The sequence below is a fragment of the Phascolarctos cinereus genome, unplaced genomic scaffold (genome assembly GCF_003287225.1).
Source record: "Phascolarctos cinereus isolate Bilbo 61053 unplaced genomic scaffold, phaCin_HiC Scaffold_726;HRSCAF=1367, whole genome shotgun sequence".
Classification (NCBI taxonomy): Eukaryota; Metazoa; Chordata; class Mammalia; order Diprotodontia; family Phascolarctidae; genus Phascolarctos; species Phascolarctos cinereus.
Genome location: NW_027556098.1, coordinates 285580933 through 285594494, shown reverse-complemented (window position 1 = coordinate 285594494; position 13562 = coordinate 285580933). Strand labels below are relative to the sequence as shown.

Below are 13562 nucleotides of genomic sequence, written 5' to 3'. Positions count from 1 at the left end.
AATTTAATGAGGGAGAGAATACTTGCGACTCATAGGAACAGAGAATCAATCAATGCATGAACAAACGTTTATTAAATGCCTCCTTTGTTCCAGTAGAAAGGTACTTTTAGGTTTGATATAAGGGAAAGTTTCCTATCCATTAGTTATGCAAAACAAAAATGAGCTGTACTCTTCCCTTTTGCAACCCCCAACTCTAGTGGTCTTCAAGTAAAATCTGTATGACCATTTATTAGGGGTGTTGTTGAAAGATTCTTGGTCAGGATCAGGTTGGATTATTTGGCCCCTGAATCTCTTTCTCACTCCATGGCTTTGTGATTCTGTGTTTATTCCAGTTATGGGTTGGGGGAGGGTGTGGGGAAATAGTAGTGATGGGAAAGGGCTAGGTGAAAGAAGCCTACGTGAATTCCCAGATTCAGGAGATGGTATGTCAAGCCAGGGAACAGCAAGTAGTTGAATTTGGCTGGAATGTAGAGTGGTAAAGGGGAATCATATAAAATAACACTAGAAAGGTTGGTTGGATTCAGATTGTGGGTGCCTTCAGATGTCAGGTTAGGGAATTTGCATTTTATCTTAGAGGCAATAAAGAGGCACTGAAGATTTTTGAGCAAAGTAATGATGTTGTCAGACCTCTGGTTTGGGAAGATTATTTTGGCAGTTTTTTAGGGGATGGATTGGAAAGGAAAGCAGCTGGAGATAGGTAGACCAAGAGGCTTTATGGTAGAGGTATGATGTGTAGAGAGGAGGGGGCAGATGCAAGAGATGTGAAGATTGAATCAACATACATGGCAGCTATTTGGATATGTAGTTATAACCTCCTTCTTCTAGCCTGTATTAGAAGACCTCTGGTGAGGAGAAACATGCTGTTTATTTACCAAGGCTGCCCATCTACTTTGAGAGAACTCTTAGTGTTAGCAAGTGTTTCCTTATATTGAATGGACGTCTGCCTCTCTGTTTTTTTTCCCCATTTTTCATAGTTCTGCCTTCTGGGGCCAAGCAGAAAAAGTGTCCTTGTTTTTCTACCTGTAATACCTCATTTCTACCTGTAATACTTCTTATGGTCCTTCAAATACTTAAAAGCCACTCTTACCACGTCCTTCCAAGTCTTTTTCAGGTTAAACACTCCTAGTTCCTTCAACTAATGCTCATATAACATGGTTTTGAGAATCCTCACTAATTTAGTTGTCCTGTTTTGAATGCTTTCTAGTTTGTCAATATCCTTCCTAAAATACGATATCCCAGATTCATCACAGAGCTCCAGCTGTGTTCTGATCAGGACACATTAGAACAGGGCAATTACCTCCTTCATTATGGACTGTGTCCGTTTTAGAACAGCTTACTAGATAGTATTGGCCTTTTTTCATACATAGGTCGTATTGAGTCAGTTATAGTCAATTAAACCTTCAGATCTTCTTCACACACACTGTAGTCTGCTTATGTTTTTCCCATCTCAAACTAGTCCAGTTAATTTTTTTCAACCCAAGTGTAAGACTTTACTTAAAGCCCAGTTAAATTTCAGTGTATTGCATTGATCTCATTGTTCAAACCCTTACAGATATTTTTGGACCCTGACCCTATCATCCAGTCTGTTGCTCTCAGCTCCATATGACTAGCCCTGTAGCTTAAATATACTGACTGATTAAATACGCTGGCTGGGGAATTTCACTGTCTTACCACCTCAGCTCCTTTCTCCCTGCATGTCTCAGTTGCATTGCTTTTTCTCTTGCTCTGAGAGAAGAGAGGAAGGAAGGCATTCCAGTTATCATAAAGTCAGAATTTTAGGTCTGGAAGGGATCCTGAAGATCAGTTATTCCAGTCCCTTCATTTTACAGAGAAGGAAAATGAAGCCAAGGGAAGTCAAAGGACTTGCCTCAAGTGACACAGCAATAAAGTGACAGAGTTGGGATTGGAACTCAGGTCTCTTGACTTAATCTTGTAAATAGATTTTAAGTCCAATAGTCCAGTACTATTTCTGTTATATCACACAGCCTTGAGAGGAAAAGCCTTAGCACAAATGAGCACAAAGAACAATGAGTAGACATTTCTCCTGAAGTGAATGTTGTGTATTGGGATTGGGTAGGTAGAATGGGGCAAAATTTTAGAGTACTTTGAAAGGTTGATGTGTTAGGACTTGATTTGTTAGGTAATGGGGACCAATGGTAAACTATTGAACATAGGATCAAGACTTGAAAGAGGCTTGTTTTTGGCTAGGCAGTTGGGGTTAAGTGACTTGCCCAGGATCACACAGCTAGTGAGTATCAAGTGTCTGAGGCCGTATTTGAACTCAGGTTCTCCTGACTCTATTCACTGTGCCACTTAGCTACCCCAAAAGAGTCTTATGATATCATGTGTTTCAGTGCTTTCATTTTTACAAATGAGGAAACTTGGACCTAGTAAGGTTAAGTGACTGAAACTAAAGGTTTTTGATTTGCCCTTCATAATATGGCTCCAGGCTGTATTTCTAAGCTGGTCACTTACAGTTTTATACAGTCTAGTCCAGCCAAACTGTCCCTCTTAACAGTTCCTCTATTCCTTCTTATGTGACATTCCATTTCTTGGCCCCATGACTTTGCAAAGATTTTTCTACATGCCTGGAAAGCTTTCCCTTCTCACTTTTCCTTCTCTTCTTTACATCTTTGAATGTCTAGGTCCTTTCCATGCTCAGCTCGATTACTACCTCCTTCAGCAATTCTTTCCTGATTCCTTTCTACCCCCTTCCCCTTACCTTCCTCCATATTTGAATATAACCTCTATTTACTTATCTATTAATATATTGTATATTCCCATTAGAATGTTAATGTCTAATTTAGGTCAAGAAATACCTTAATTTTTTTTTCAGTTCATATCCCAAGTATGTAGGAAAATAGTAGAACAAAAGGGCAGGATGCTCAAGGATAGAGGAGAGTGTATAACTATAGAGCCAAGATCACAAAAGTTGAAAAATGATGCCAGATCAAGGAGGGAGGTCATGGTGAGAATGAAGAATTAAATATTTTTAGGATTGAGGCAGGAGAGAGAAATGGAAAGACAAAAGGTCGTGATTAGACTGGGGAATTTCAGAATTTAGGTGGCAGAAGTAGAATGCTTATTTGAATGAGATGAATTGAATGAGATGAAGGTTAGTATGATCATCATTTTGTGTGGCTTTAGGTATAAGTCAAGAGAGTTGATTAGTTTGAACCAAGAAACTAGACTCTTTGAGGGGACATCCATGTGCCTGTTAGAGTCTCTAATTACATGGGCAGGTATTGGAAAGGAGAACAAGACTGTGAGCTAGATGTTGACTTGAGGAAGGAGGGACTGTGACTTGGAGGCCAGTAGATGTCTATAACCAGGATTTTTTTCTATAAGTAGGTATTTCTAGACCTATGTCAAATAATAGTGAGAAGGAGGTCTCCTTGCTTTACTAATGGACTTAAACTACTGGGGAAGTTTCTAGTGTTTCTCCATTGCAAATAATGGTAACTTTTGGTTTTAGATATATACTTTTGATCATATTAAAGAGGAATCCTTCCATGCCCATGCAATTTTAGGCATTTTTTTTAAACAAATGATTGTGGTATTGCCAAAGTCCTTTTCTGTTTCTATTATTAAGATTTTTGTTTTTTATAAAAATTATATTTAAAAAACATTTGTGTTGTTTTCCAAATGTTGAATGATCTATTCCTGGTATAAATTGGATTTGGTCTCGATAGTGTTTTAATGTATGTAGTTGCTGTGGTTTTCAGTATGCCAAGCAAGAATTATGAAAGGAACATTTTCTGTGCTTCTTCTGTTTCATAAGAATCTCGCATTCCTTGCTGTGTCTTTCATAGATAAAACATTAAACTTTTCTCCTGAAACATTCTAGCACTTCTCTGATTCCAAAATACAGATGTCATTCATTTTGAGCTATATTTACATTAGAATGAACAATATTGTAGTTCTTTTGCAAGTTTTTCAGTAGCTACTGCTGAAAAAAAAAGTATTCATGGATTTTTGAACTCTGCTCATAAAGCCCTCCTAGGAATATTTATAAAAGTTATAAAAATAACTCTTTTATGGTAAGTCCTATTGTATTGGTGATTGTTACCATACTGGGCTAATTCACATGGAAATGTGTCTCTATGGTATGAGAGAAGAAGATGTATAAAAAGAAAGAAAACTTGGTATAAATGAGAATATTTCTTAAAAGGCATTTATAAGAGTAAGCTATACATTAGAGTTATCATTACTGGAACTAATTTAAGGTTCATAGTTTTAGCATCTTGGAAACATAGTATGATAGAATTCAGTTTAGTGGTCAGATGCTCTTGAATATTATCTTTTCTGGCATAAATTATAGCTAAATAATGTAATAATGAAAATTTGGCTTGTATCATAATTATTAATATACTTGTCTTATTCTCCCTCTCCTGATTTTGCTATTTCTTTCAAAGGAATCATCATTTTCTTCATCATGCAAATCATCTTTGACTCTTCCTTTTTCTTTGCCTTTCTCTCACATTTGGTAATAATAATAATTATTGGAATTTGTAGAGCACTTTAAGACTTGCAGAGCACTTTACATACATTATCTTAAATGAGTTTCACAAAAACCAATTGAAATACAGGTATAAATATCCCTATTTTAATGATGAAAAAACAGAGGATCAGAGAGTTTAATGACTTACCCATCTATGGTCATGGAACTAATAAATGCCAGGCGTTATTCAAATTCAATTCTTCCTGATTGCAGTTCTAGTAATCTATCCATTACGTGATACTAATCCTGAGATCTGATCAGGGCCAAGTCCTGTTATTTTTTCATTGATAATAGCACTTATATCCATTTTTCTTTTTCATTCTTACTGGCATATCCTTAATACAGGGTTCTTTTGACAAACCTACTTAAACTATTGCAATAGTTTCCCAGTTGGTATCTCTACCTCTAGAACATCCTTTATTTACAAAACCATCAACTCCAGCTTCTTGCAGTACCCTACTCAATGTTTTAAGATTTGCAAAGCATTTTACCATTAATATCACCTTTGATCCTCACAAAAACCCCGAGAGGGAGATTCTGTTATCTCTATTTTATAAATGAGGAAACTGAGGCAGGTGGAAGTTAAATGATTGGCCCAGGGTCACACAACTAGTGTCTGAGGATATATTCAAACTCATTTCTTCCTAACTCCAGGTCCAGCACTCTATCCATAAGACACTGAGGTATGAGGAGTGTATGATATGGGATTTAAATCAGTGTCCTTCTATTGCAATCGCTTTCTCCAAAGTTACTAGTGATTTCTTTTTTAATTTTAATTTACGATAGCTTTTTCTCAGTTCTCATTCTTTTTGACCTCTCTGTAGCCTTTGACAATGTTGATTTCTCTCTCCTCTTTGAGATTTCTCTTTAGGTTTTCAGAATACTACTCTCTCCTTGTTCTCTTCCTAACTATCTGGTTACTCTTTCTCTGTCCCCTTTGCTGGATCCTTTTCCAGATCACATCTTCTCACTATAGGTATTCCTCAGGGTTGTATGCTGGGCCGTCTTCTCTTTTCCCTCTATACCACTTCACTTGGTGATCTCATCTGCTGCCATAGATTTAGTTACCATTTGCATGTTGATAATTCTCAAATCTACCTATCCTACCCCAACCTCTCTTCTTGCATCTCCAGCTGCCTGTCAGACATCTCAAACTAGATGTCCAGTAGACATCTTAAACTCAATATGTCCAAAATGGAACTTACCATCTTTTCCCTTCAGCCTTCCCCCTCCTACCTTCGCTCTTACTGTAGAGGGTAACGCCATCCTCCCAGTCCATCAGTGAGTTGGGGGGGTGTCTACCCTCAAGCATGTAAAGACTTTTCTGGTGGAATGGGTGGATGGGAACAGTTTGTTCCCACCACCATGAACGTGACTGAAGCAGGAGTTATGGAGTGCTTGGAGCTTGGTTAGACATCGAAGACACCAAGGTCATCTAGTACACCACAAGTCATTGCCAGTTGTTTTGACTTTTGTCTTGCTGCTGTCCTTTGATGACGGGCAGAGAGAGTGAGGTTGATGACTTTGTGCAACTCTCACTTAAATCCAATTTATACGTGACCCATAGTATTTTACCTTAGAGTCCTATGGCAGTGGGCAGGTGACCAAGCAGCAGGTGCAGTTACCCCGGGAACTGTAGTCAGAAGCTTGTTCACAGGTGGCCCAGGCCATGGAGTTGTCTTCTCACTAGACTGAGGCAGCAGTGGGATTTGGCAGTCCCTTGGGTGTCTGAGCAGCCTTTTTTTAAAGGACTGCACTGCTCACCTTCTAGCATGAGGAAGGGGCTAAAAAAGGTGCCCTAAAATTGTCTGCTTTCCCAACCCTAACACTGGCCTGCATATTGCGACAGGCAGGGATATTACTCTGTGGTCAAAAAAAACCAAATGTAGAATTCCAGTCACCTTTGGTACGTGGAATATGTGCATGCTTATGAACAACATGAAATCCAGTAGACGTGAAAGACGAACAGCTCCAGCTTCAAGAGAACTCAGCATGTATCACATCCAGATAGCAGTCCTGAGTGAAAGAAGGCTGGCAAATGAAGGCCAACTAACTGAAGTCAGAGTTGGATCCATGTTTTCTGGAGTGGCTACAGAGATGGGGTACGACATGAAGCTGGTGTCGGTTTCATAAACAAGACTAATTTGGTCAATAAGCTTGTATGCTTCCCAAAAGGAGTGAACGGCAGGCTCATGACAACATAATTGCCACTTGCAGGAAAGTGCCACATCACTATTATCAGTGTCTATACTCCCACTATGATGAACCTTGATGAGGTCAAAGAAAATTTTTTATAAAAACCTGGAGACCCTCATCATCAATGTACCAAAAGAGGTCATTCTTTTACTTCTGGGTGACTTTATTGCCAGAGTAGGCACAGACTGTCAGACATGGCAGGGAGTCCTTGGGAGGAATGGAGTCAGTGGTTGCTTACTGCTGAAGACTTGTGCTTCTCATCAACAACACTATATTCTATTTACCTAAATGCAATAAAACTTAATGGATGGACCCTCACAGCCAGAGGTTCCCAAAGTGGGCAATATTGCCCCCTGGGGGTGCTGGACCTATGGGGGGCAGTAGTAGCCTTAGGTGCAACTGGGGGGCGTTGAATAAAAACAAGGGGGCGGTGGAAACATAAGGAAAGAAGATAAGAAAATTCTGAAAAACTGTTTGTATGTGTTTCATCTATTGTGTAACAGAGTTGAAGTTGTAGTGATTATATTATTTTCCAAATAAACACACAAAATACAAGTTATAACCGATCAGTGGTCAAATCCACTGACAGGTCTTAACAAGCAAGTGTTGGCAGGTGAGCATGTCACACATTGTCAGGAAGTCCAGCATGCATTGGCAGAAATATGTGCACATAATACATGACTTGTTTACTATATGATACTATATGGTTATATGATGTTTATTGCATCATCAAAATTTCAATGCAGGAAAAAAACTCCAAATTTAAAATAAAATTTTAAATTTAAGATACATTTTTAAATTTAAGATGTGTAATTAAAAAAAAAGAAGTCTTATATTTTGAAATGGCACACATTTAAACAAAACCATTAAAGAGTTAAAGAAAGCGGATTTCCAGGGGGGTCCTGAGTAATTTTTTTTAAAGGGGGCAATAGGCCAAATAAATTTGGGAACCTCTGCTCGCAGCAAACATTAGCATTTAGTAGACTGTCATTGTAAGGAGAAGAGACAGATGGGCTATGACAATGACGAAGGTGATGTGTGGTACAGCATGCTAGACTGATCATAGACTTATCATCTCCAAGCTAAATATTCACATTCAGCAAAAGTGGCAGCCCCACGGCAAGATGACTACCAGAAGACTTAATATCAACAAATAGTTGTTTTGCTAACTTTGGAGGAAAAGTTGAACCAACACACAGTTAGCAACAGTGGAGCAGAAAAGGAGTGGGTAGCTTTCAGAGATTTGGTGTATAGCACTGTATTTACTTATCTGGACCAGAACACTCAAAAACATTGATTCGTTTGATAAAAATGCTGGGAAAATTCAGAAGCTGCTAAATGAAAAATGAGAACTCCATAGAGTTTACCAGTAGGAAAGTTTGTCTGTCTCTAAAAAAGCAGTATTTAACTCTATCAAAAGTAAAGTGTAGGCAAAGCTTACTGTGATGCAGAATTCTTGGCTCAGTAAGAAGGCAGATGAAATTCAGTTTTACACTGATAATAACAATCCAAGGCACTTTAATGATGCCCTGAAGACTATTTATGGGTCGTTGCCAAAACCTATGTTGCATCTTAACTACTCAGCACTGATGGAGCTACATTGATTAGTGATAAGGACGTGATCCTGGAGAGGTGAGCTAAACACAATCATTATGTTCTCAACGTACTGTCATCAACCAATGCTGAAGCCATTGGCCATATACCTCAGGTTGAAGTCAGTTCCTCTCTAGCTGAACTTCCAAATGAAGAAGAGGTTTTCAGTGCCCTTAGGCTCCTCTCATGTGACAAAGCACCTGGTGCTGATTCTGTTCCAGCTGAGATTTACAAGGTAGGGGTTCCACTGCTCATACAAAAACTGACTGAAATCTTCTGAGTTATATGGCAAGAGGAGTTTTTCCTTTAGCAGTTCAAGAATGTCTCCATTGTCCCTCTCTATAAAGAAAAAGGAAATAGGTTGTCTTGTGACGATCACAGCAGGGTCTCTGTCTTAATCATTGCTGGCAAGGTTCTTGCCAGAGTCCTCCTTAATTGGCTGATCCTTCACTTGGAAGATGGTTATCCACCTGAGAGCCAGTGTGGTTTCAAGGAAGGGCCAGGGAATGGTCGATATGGTGTTTGCTGATCAACAACTTCAGGGGAGATACCAGGAGCAGAACAGAGGTCTGTACACAACGTTTGTTAATCTGACCGAGGCCTTGGATAATGGTCAGTTGTGAGGGTTTGTGGAAGATCATGGCAAAATTTGGTTGCCTGGAGAAGTTTGTCAGTGTAGTATACTAGTTCCATGATGGCATGCCTGCATGAGTTCTGGATAATGAACAGTGCTATTGCACTTCCTAGTCACCAGGGGAGGGCAGTGTGTTTGCTTCTATGCTTTTTAGCATGATGTTTTCAGCAATAGTTGTTGGATGTCTTGACTGAAGACAAAAACAGCGTCAAGGTCAGTTACTGCACTGAGAGCAAATTATTTAACTTGAAAAGGCTACAAGCCAAGACTATAAAGTGGAGTTCGTGCATGACATTTTGTTTGTGGATGGTTGTGCACTCAGTGCAGCCTCTGAGGCTAAGATGCAACAGAATATGGATCTGTTCTCTGCTGCTTGTGCTAATTTTGGCTTGACAGTCAACACCAAGAAAACAGGTTCTCCATCAGCCAGTACCACACCATCCATATGTGGAACCATCAATTACAGCAAGTGGAGAAATTTTGAATGCTGTGGACAAATTCACTTACCTTGGCAGTGTACTTTCCAAGGATGTACACATAGATAATGAGGTTGATGTATGCGTTGCCAGAGCTAGCTTAGTGTTTAGGAGGCTCTGAAGGAAAATATGGGAGAGAAAAGCTATGCCAGGAAACTGAATCGATTCTGTTTGAATTGTCTTGATTGTCTTAGGAAGATTCTGAAGATCACTTGGCATGATAAGGTTCCGATCACTGAAGTCCTTTCTCAAGCCAAACTGCCAAGCACTCAAACTCTACTGCAGAGTGCAACTTTGATAGGCAGGCTATGTTGTTCAAATGCCAAACATATGTTTGCCTAAACTGTTTTATGGAGAACTCACATGAGGCAAGTGCTCACACAGAGGTCAGAAAAGGTGATACAAGGACACTCCCAAGGTCTCTCTGAAGAACTTTAGAATCGATCGTGAGACATGGGAGACACTGGCACAGGACAGGTCAGCTTGGTGTGCCCACATCAAAGAAGGTGCTGTGCTCTATGAGCAAAGAATTTCAGTAGCTCAAGAGAAACGTGAGATACACAAACTTGGAGATTATCTCCACTTCAAATGTTCATATGGACTACTTGTGCCTGACCTGTGGTAGAGCCTTTAGGTCATATTGGTCTGATCTGCCATAGTTTTGACACGTTGTACCTTGACCCTGACATGGCGATTTCATTTTGGTCTTCGAGTATGAAGAACAACAGGTTGTGTGGTTTCTCCTTCGTTCTCAAAGAGGACCATGAACCTCCTGGTTCAGAGTAAATTTAAATAAATAGTAACTGTTTCTCTCTAGAAGGACAACAACCAACCAACTGACCTCCTTGCTGTTCCATAAACAAGACACCTCATTTCTTGCCTCTGCACATTCTGTCTGCATGTCCCACGTGCCTGGAGTGCTCTCCTTCCTCAGCTCCATCTGCAACTTCCCTAGCTTTCTTTAGGTCCCAACTACAGTCTTACCTTCTACAGGAACCCTTTCCCAACCCCTCTTAATTCTAGTGCTTTTCTTATATTAATTATTTCCTGTTTATCTTGTATATAGTTTTCCCTGTATATATTTGTTTACACATTGTCTCCTCTCTTAGATTATAAACTCTCTGAAGGCAAGGTCTGTCTTTTGCCTCTTTCTGTGTCCTCAGAATTTAGAACAATGTCTGGAACTTAGTAGGTACTTAATACATTTTAATTAATTGACTGATCTTTCTGATTCAAGTCTAGTACACCATAGTGCTTCCTATATTTCTTGATTAATTGGTTGTTAAAACTATTTTCATTTTTGATTTTTGAATCTAAGTATGAGTTTACATTCAACCTTGTTAAATTTTATTTTCTTGGATTCAAGCCATTGTTGAGATCTTTTTGGATTCTTAATTTGTCATGAAATAAGTTTAACATCTCGCAGCTTTAGACCCTCCTCTCCTGCATGGACTGTTGTAGTAACCTCCTAATTGGTCTCTTTGCCTCTAGACCTTCTCCTCTGTAACTCATCCTCTACAAAGATGCCACATTTGCTTTTCTTTATGCCCAGGTCTGACCAGGTTTCTACTCTGTTAAGGAAGTGCCAGTGGCTCCCAGTCATCTTTAGGCTTAATTGTAACATCCTTTTTGACACTTAAAGCTCTTCATAATCTGACAACTTTTTTAGGCTTATTACTCATTATTGTGTTTCACATACTCTGTATTCCAATAAAATAGGCACATTTTTACTTTTATGTACATATTTACATCTTATGTGACAATGACATTTACAGTACATGACATTTCATCTCCCTCCTTTGTTGTACAGGCTGTACCCCTCCTCCCTTCATACCAGGAACATTGCATCCTCACCTTCCCTTTAGCATGCTTTGCTTCCTTTTAAGACTCATTTTAAGTGCTGTCATATGGGACCAATACTGATTTTCCTGTCACTTTGCAGTTACTTTGTACATGCTTTATATTTAATTATCTGTGTTCAAATGGTTTCTTCACAATAGAAGGTAAATTCCTTGAGGGCAGGGATTATTTCTTTTTTGTCATTCTGCCCTTAATAAGGCCTTCTCTTGCTTTTGTATAAGTCTAACAGAAATATAAACAAAAGGGAAAATGTTGAACTGAACAGAATGCTAGTGAAACTAGAGTGAAAAAGGCTTATGGCATCTTTTAAATGAGATTGCTAAAGAATATATGTATTTCGCAGCACCACATGGAACTTTTGCAAAAACTGACCATGTACTGGGGTACAGAGATATTGCAAACTGGTATAAAAAGAGCAATAACACATACTTTCCAGATTATAATGCAATAAAAATAGTAATCAGTTCAGGAATCACACAGAAAAGACAGAGGCCCAAATGGAAACTTAACAAAGAAATCCTAAATAATGAATGAGTCAAATTAAATATCATAGAGACAATAATTATGTGAAAGTAAATGATAATGATAAGGAATATATCAGAATTTCTGATATTTTCCCCTCAGGGGAAAATTATATCCCTGCAAATATACATTAACAAAACAGAGTGAGAGGATTAACTGAATATGCACTTTTAAAAATTGGAAAGCCAACAAGTAAAAACATAAAATAAGCGAACAAAAGAAATTTAAAAATCAGAGGAGAAATACATAAAGTAGAAACCGAAAAAACTATGGAAATGATAAAGCTAAAAGCTAGTTCTTTCAAAAGATAGAAAATTGAAAATTTTTAGCTAATTTGATTAAAAAGAAGAAAGCAGAAAATCAAATCAGCAAAACAGCAGATGAACTAGGTGAAATCACAACAAAACCAGGAGAAATAAAAAGAATTATCTGTGTGTGTGTGTATGTGTATACAAACACGTATATATATACATGTATATATACACATACGTATGTGTGTATTAACACATTTATAGTTATATGTTAAAACTGAGAACACGAAAGAAAGAGGAATATCTTCAAAAATTAAAATACCCCAAATAGCAGAAGACCAAATAGAGATCTTAAATAATCCAGTCTTAGAGTGGGAAATAGAATCAGCTGTAAAGGAACTCCAAAAGGAAAGGAGTACAAATAAACAAAAAACTTCTGGTCCTTAAGGATTCACAGGAAAGTCCTGTCAAACTTTTAAATATTCTAAGCATCAACATTTCTTGTCTCCCCCCCATTTTTGATCCAGGTCCTGAGGGAGACTAACAAATTAGCAGAAATGGAAGAACCACCTTTGCTTCCAGGAGAAAATATTAAAGACATGGGTATGTAAAGATGGCTTTCATATAATTTCACTTTTTCTTTTTAATTGGCGAACATATAATGCTTCAAGTTTTGCAAAGAACTTTACATTTATTATCTCATTTATATCCTCAGAACACAGAGAATGACTCCAGTGTCACAGAAATACCATAATGAGCTAACTGCAATATTCTCAACTTATTTATATATCCAGTGAGCCCATATTTAGGTTTATCCATATTTTTCATGTTAAGACTATTAGAAAATATGTAAGCTGGGTTATGCTTTTCCCCCCCTCTAGTTTGCTTTGCTTTCTTTGAGGGTAGCCAGAATTTCTGACATTATTGAGATCTGAAGGGCCATTGCTGAAATCCTGACTAAAATGATGGGTTCTGAGTTTGAACTAAGGTACTAAGTATTGGGATGCTTAGATACTGTAAAAGCACTGGATTGTCACTATCTTTTACTATTCCTTTCTCATTTATACCCTTCTTTTCTTTTCTTTCCTCAGAAAATTGCATTAGTTAATTTATTAGAAGAAAACATTCTCTCTTTTTTAACTAATGGCTTTAGTTCAGTGTTTTCCTTCCATCCTTTATTAAAGAACATTCACTTTACGTGTCTGACTGGAAAATGAGATCTAAACCACCATTCTACCCTAATACTTTTACTTGTTTCTTTCTTCCTTCCTTCCTTCCTTCCTGCCTGCCTGCCTGCCTTCCTTCCTGCCTTCCTGCCTGCCCTTCCTGCCTGTCTTTTTTGGGTGAGGCAGTTGGGTTAAGTGACTTGCCCAGAGTCACACAGCTAGTGAGTATTATGTGTCTGAGTCTGGATTTGAGCTCAGATCCTCCTGACTGCAGGGCCGGTGCTCTATCCACTGTGCCACCTAGCTGCCCCAGTACTTTTACTTGTTACATCTATTCTGGGTAATTCTGTAAAATAACTTTAG

General features: G+C 38.4%; 1 protein-coding gene across 3 annotated transcripts in view; it reads left to right on the top strand.

Annotated features, from left to right (window-relative positions):
- The window catches only part of MTMR2 (myotubularin related protein 2), a 106102-nt gene that overhangs the window by 52677 nt on the left and 39863 nt on the right, over positions 1-13562 (top strand). For all 3 annotated transcript variants that reach the window (XM_078147158.1, XM_021000657.2, XM_078147157.1), the window contains exon 3: positions 12561-12636. In XM_078147158.1, the coding sequence (XP_078003284.1) occupies positions 12561-12636 (76 nt within the window). The remainder of the gene's footprint in view (positions 1-12560; positions 12637-13562) is intronic.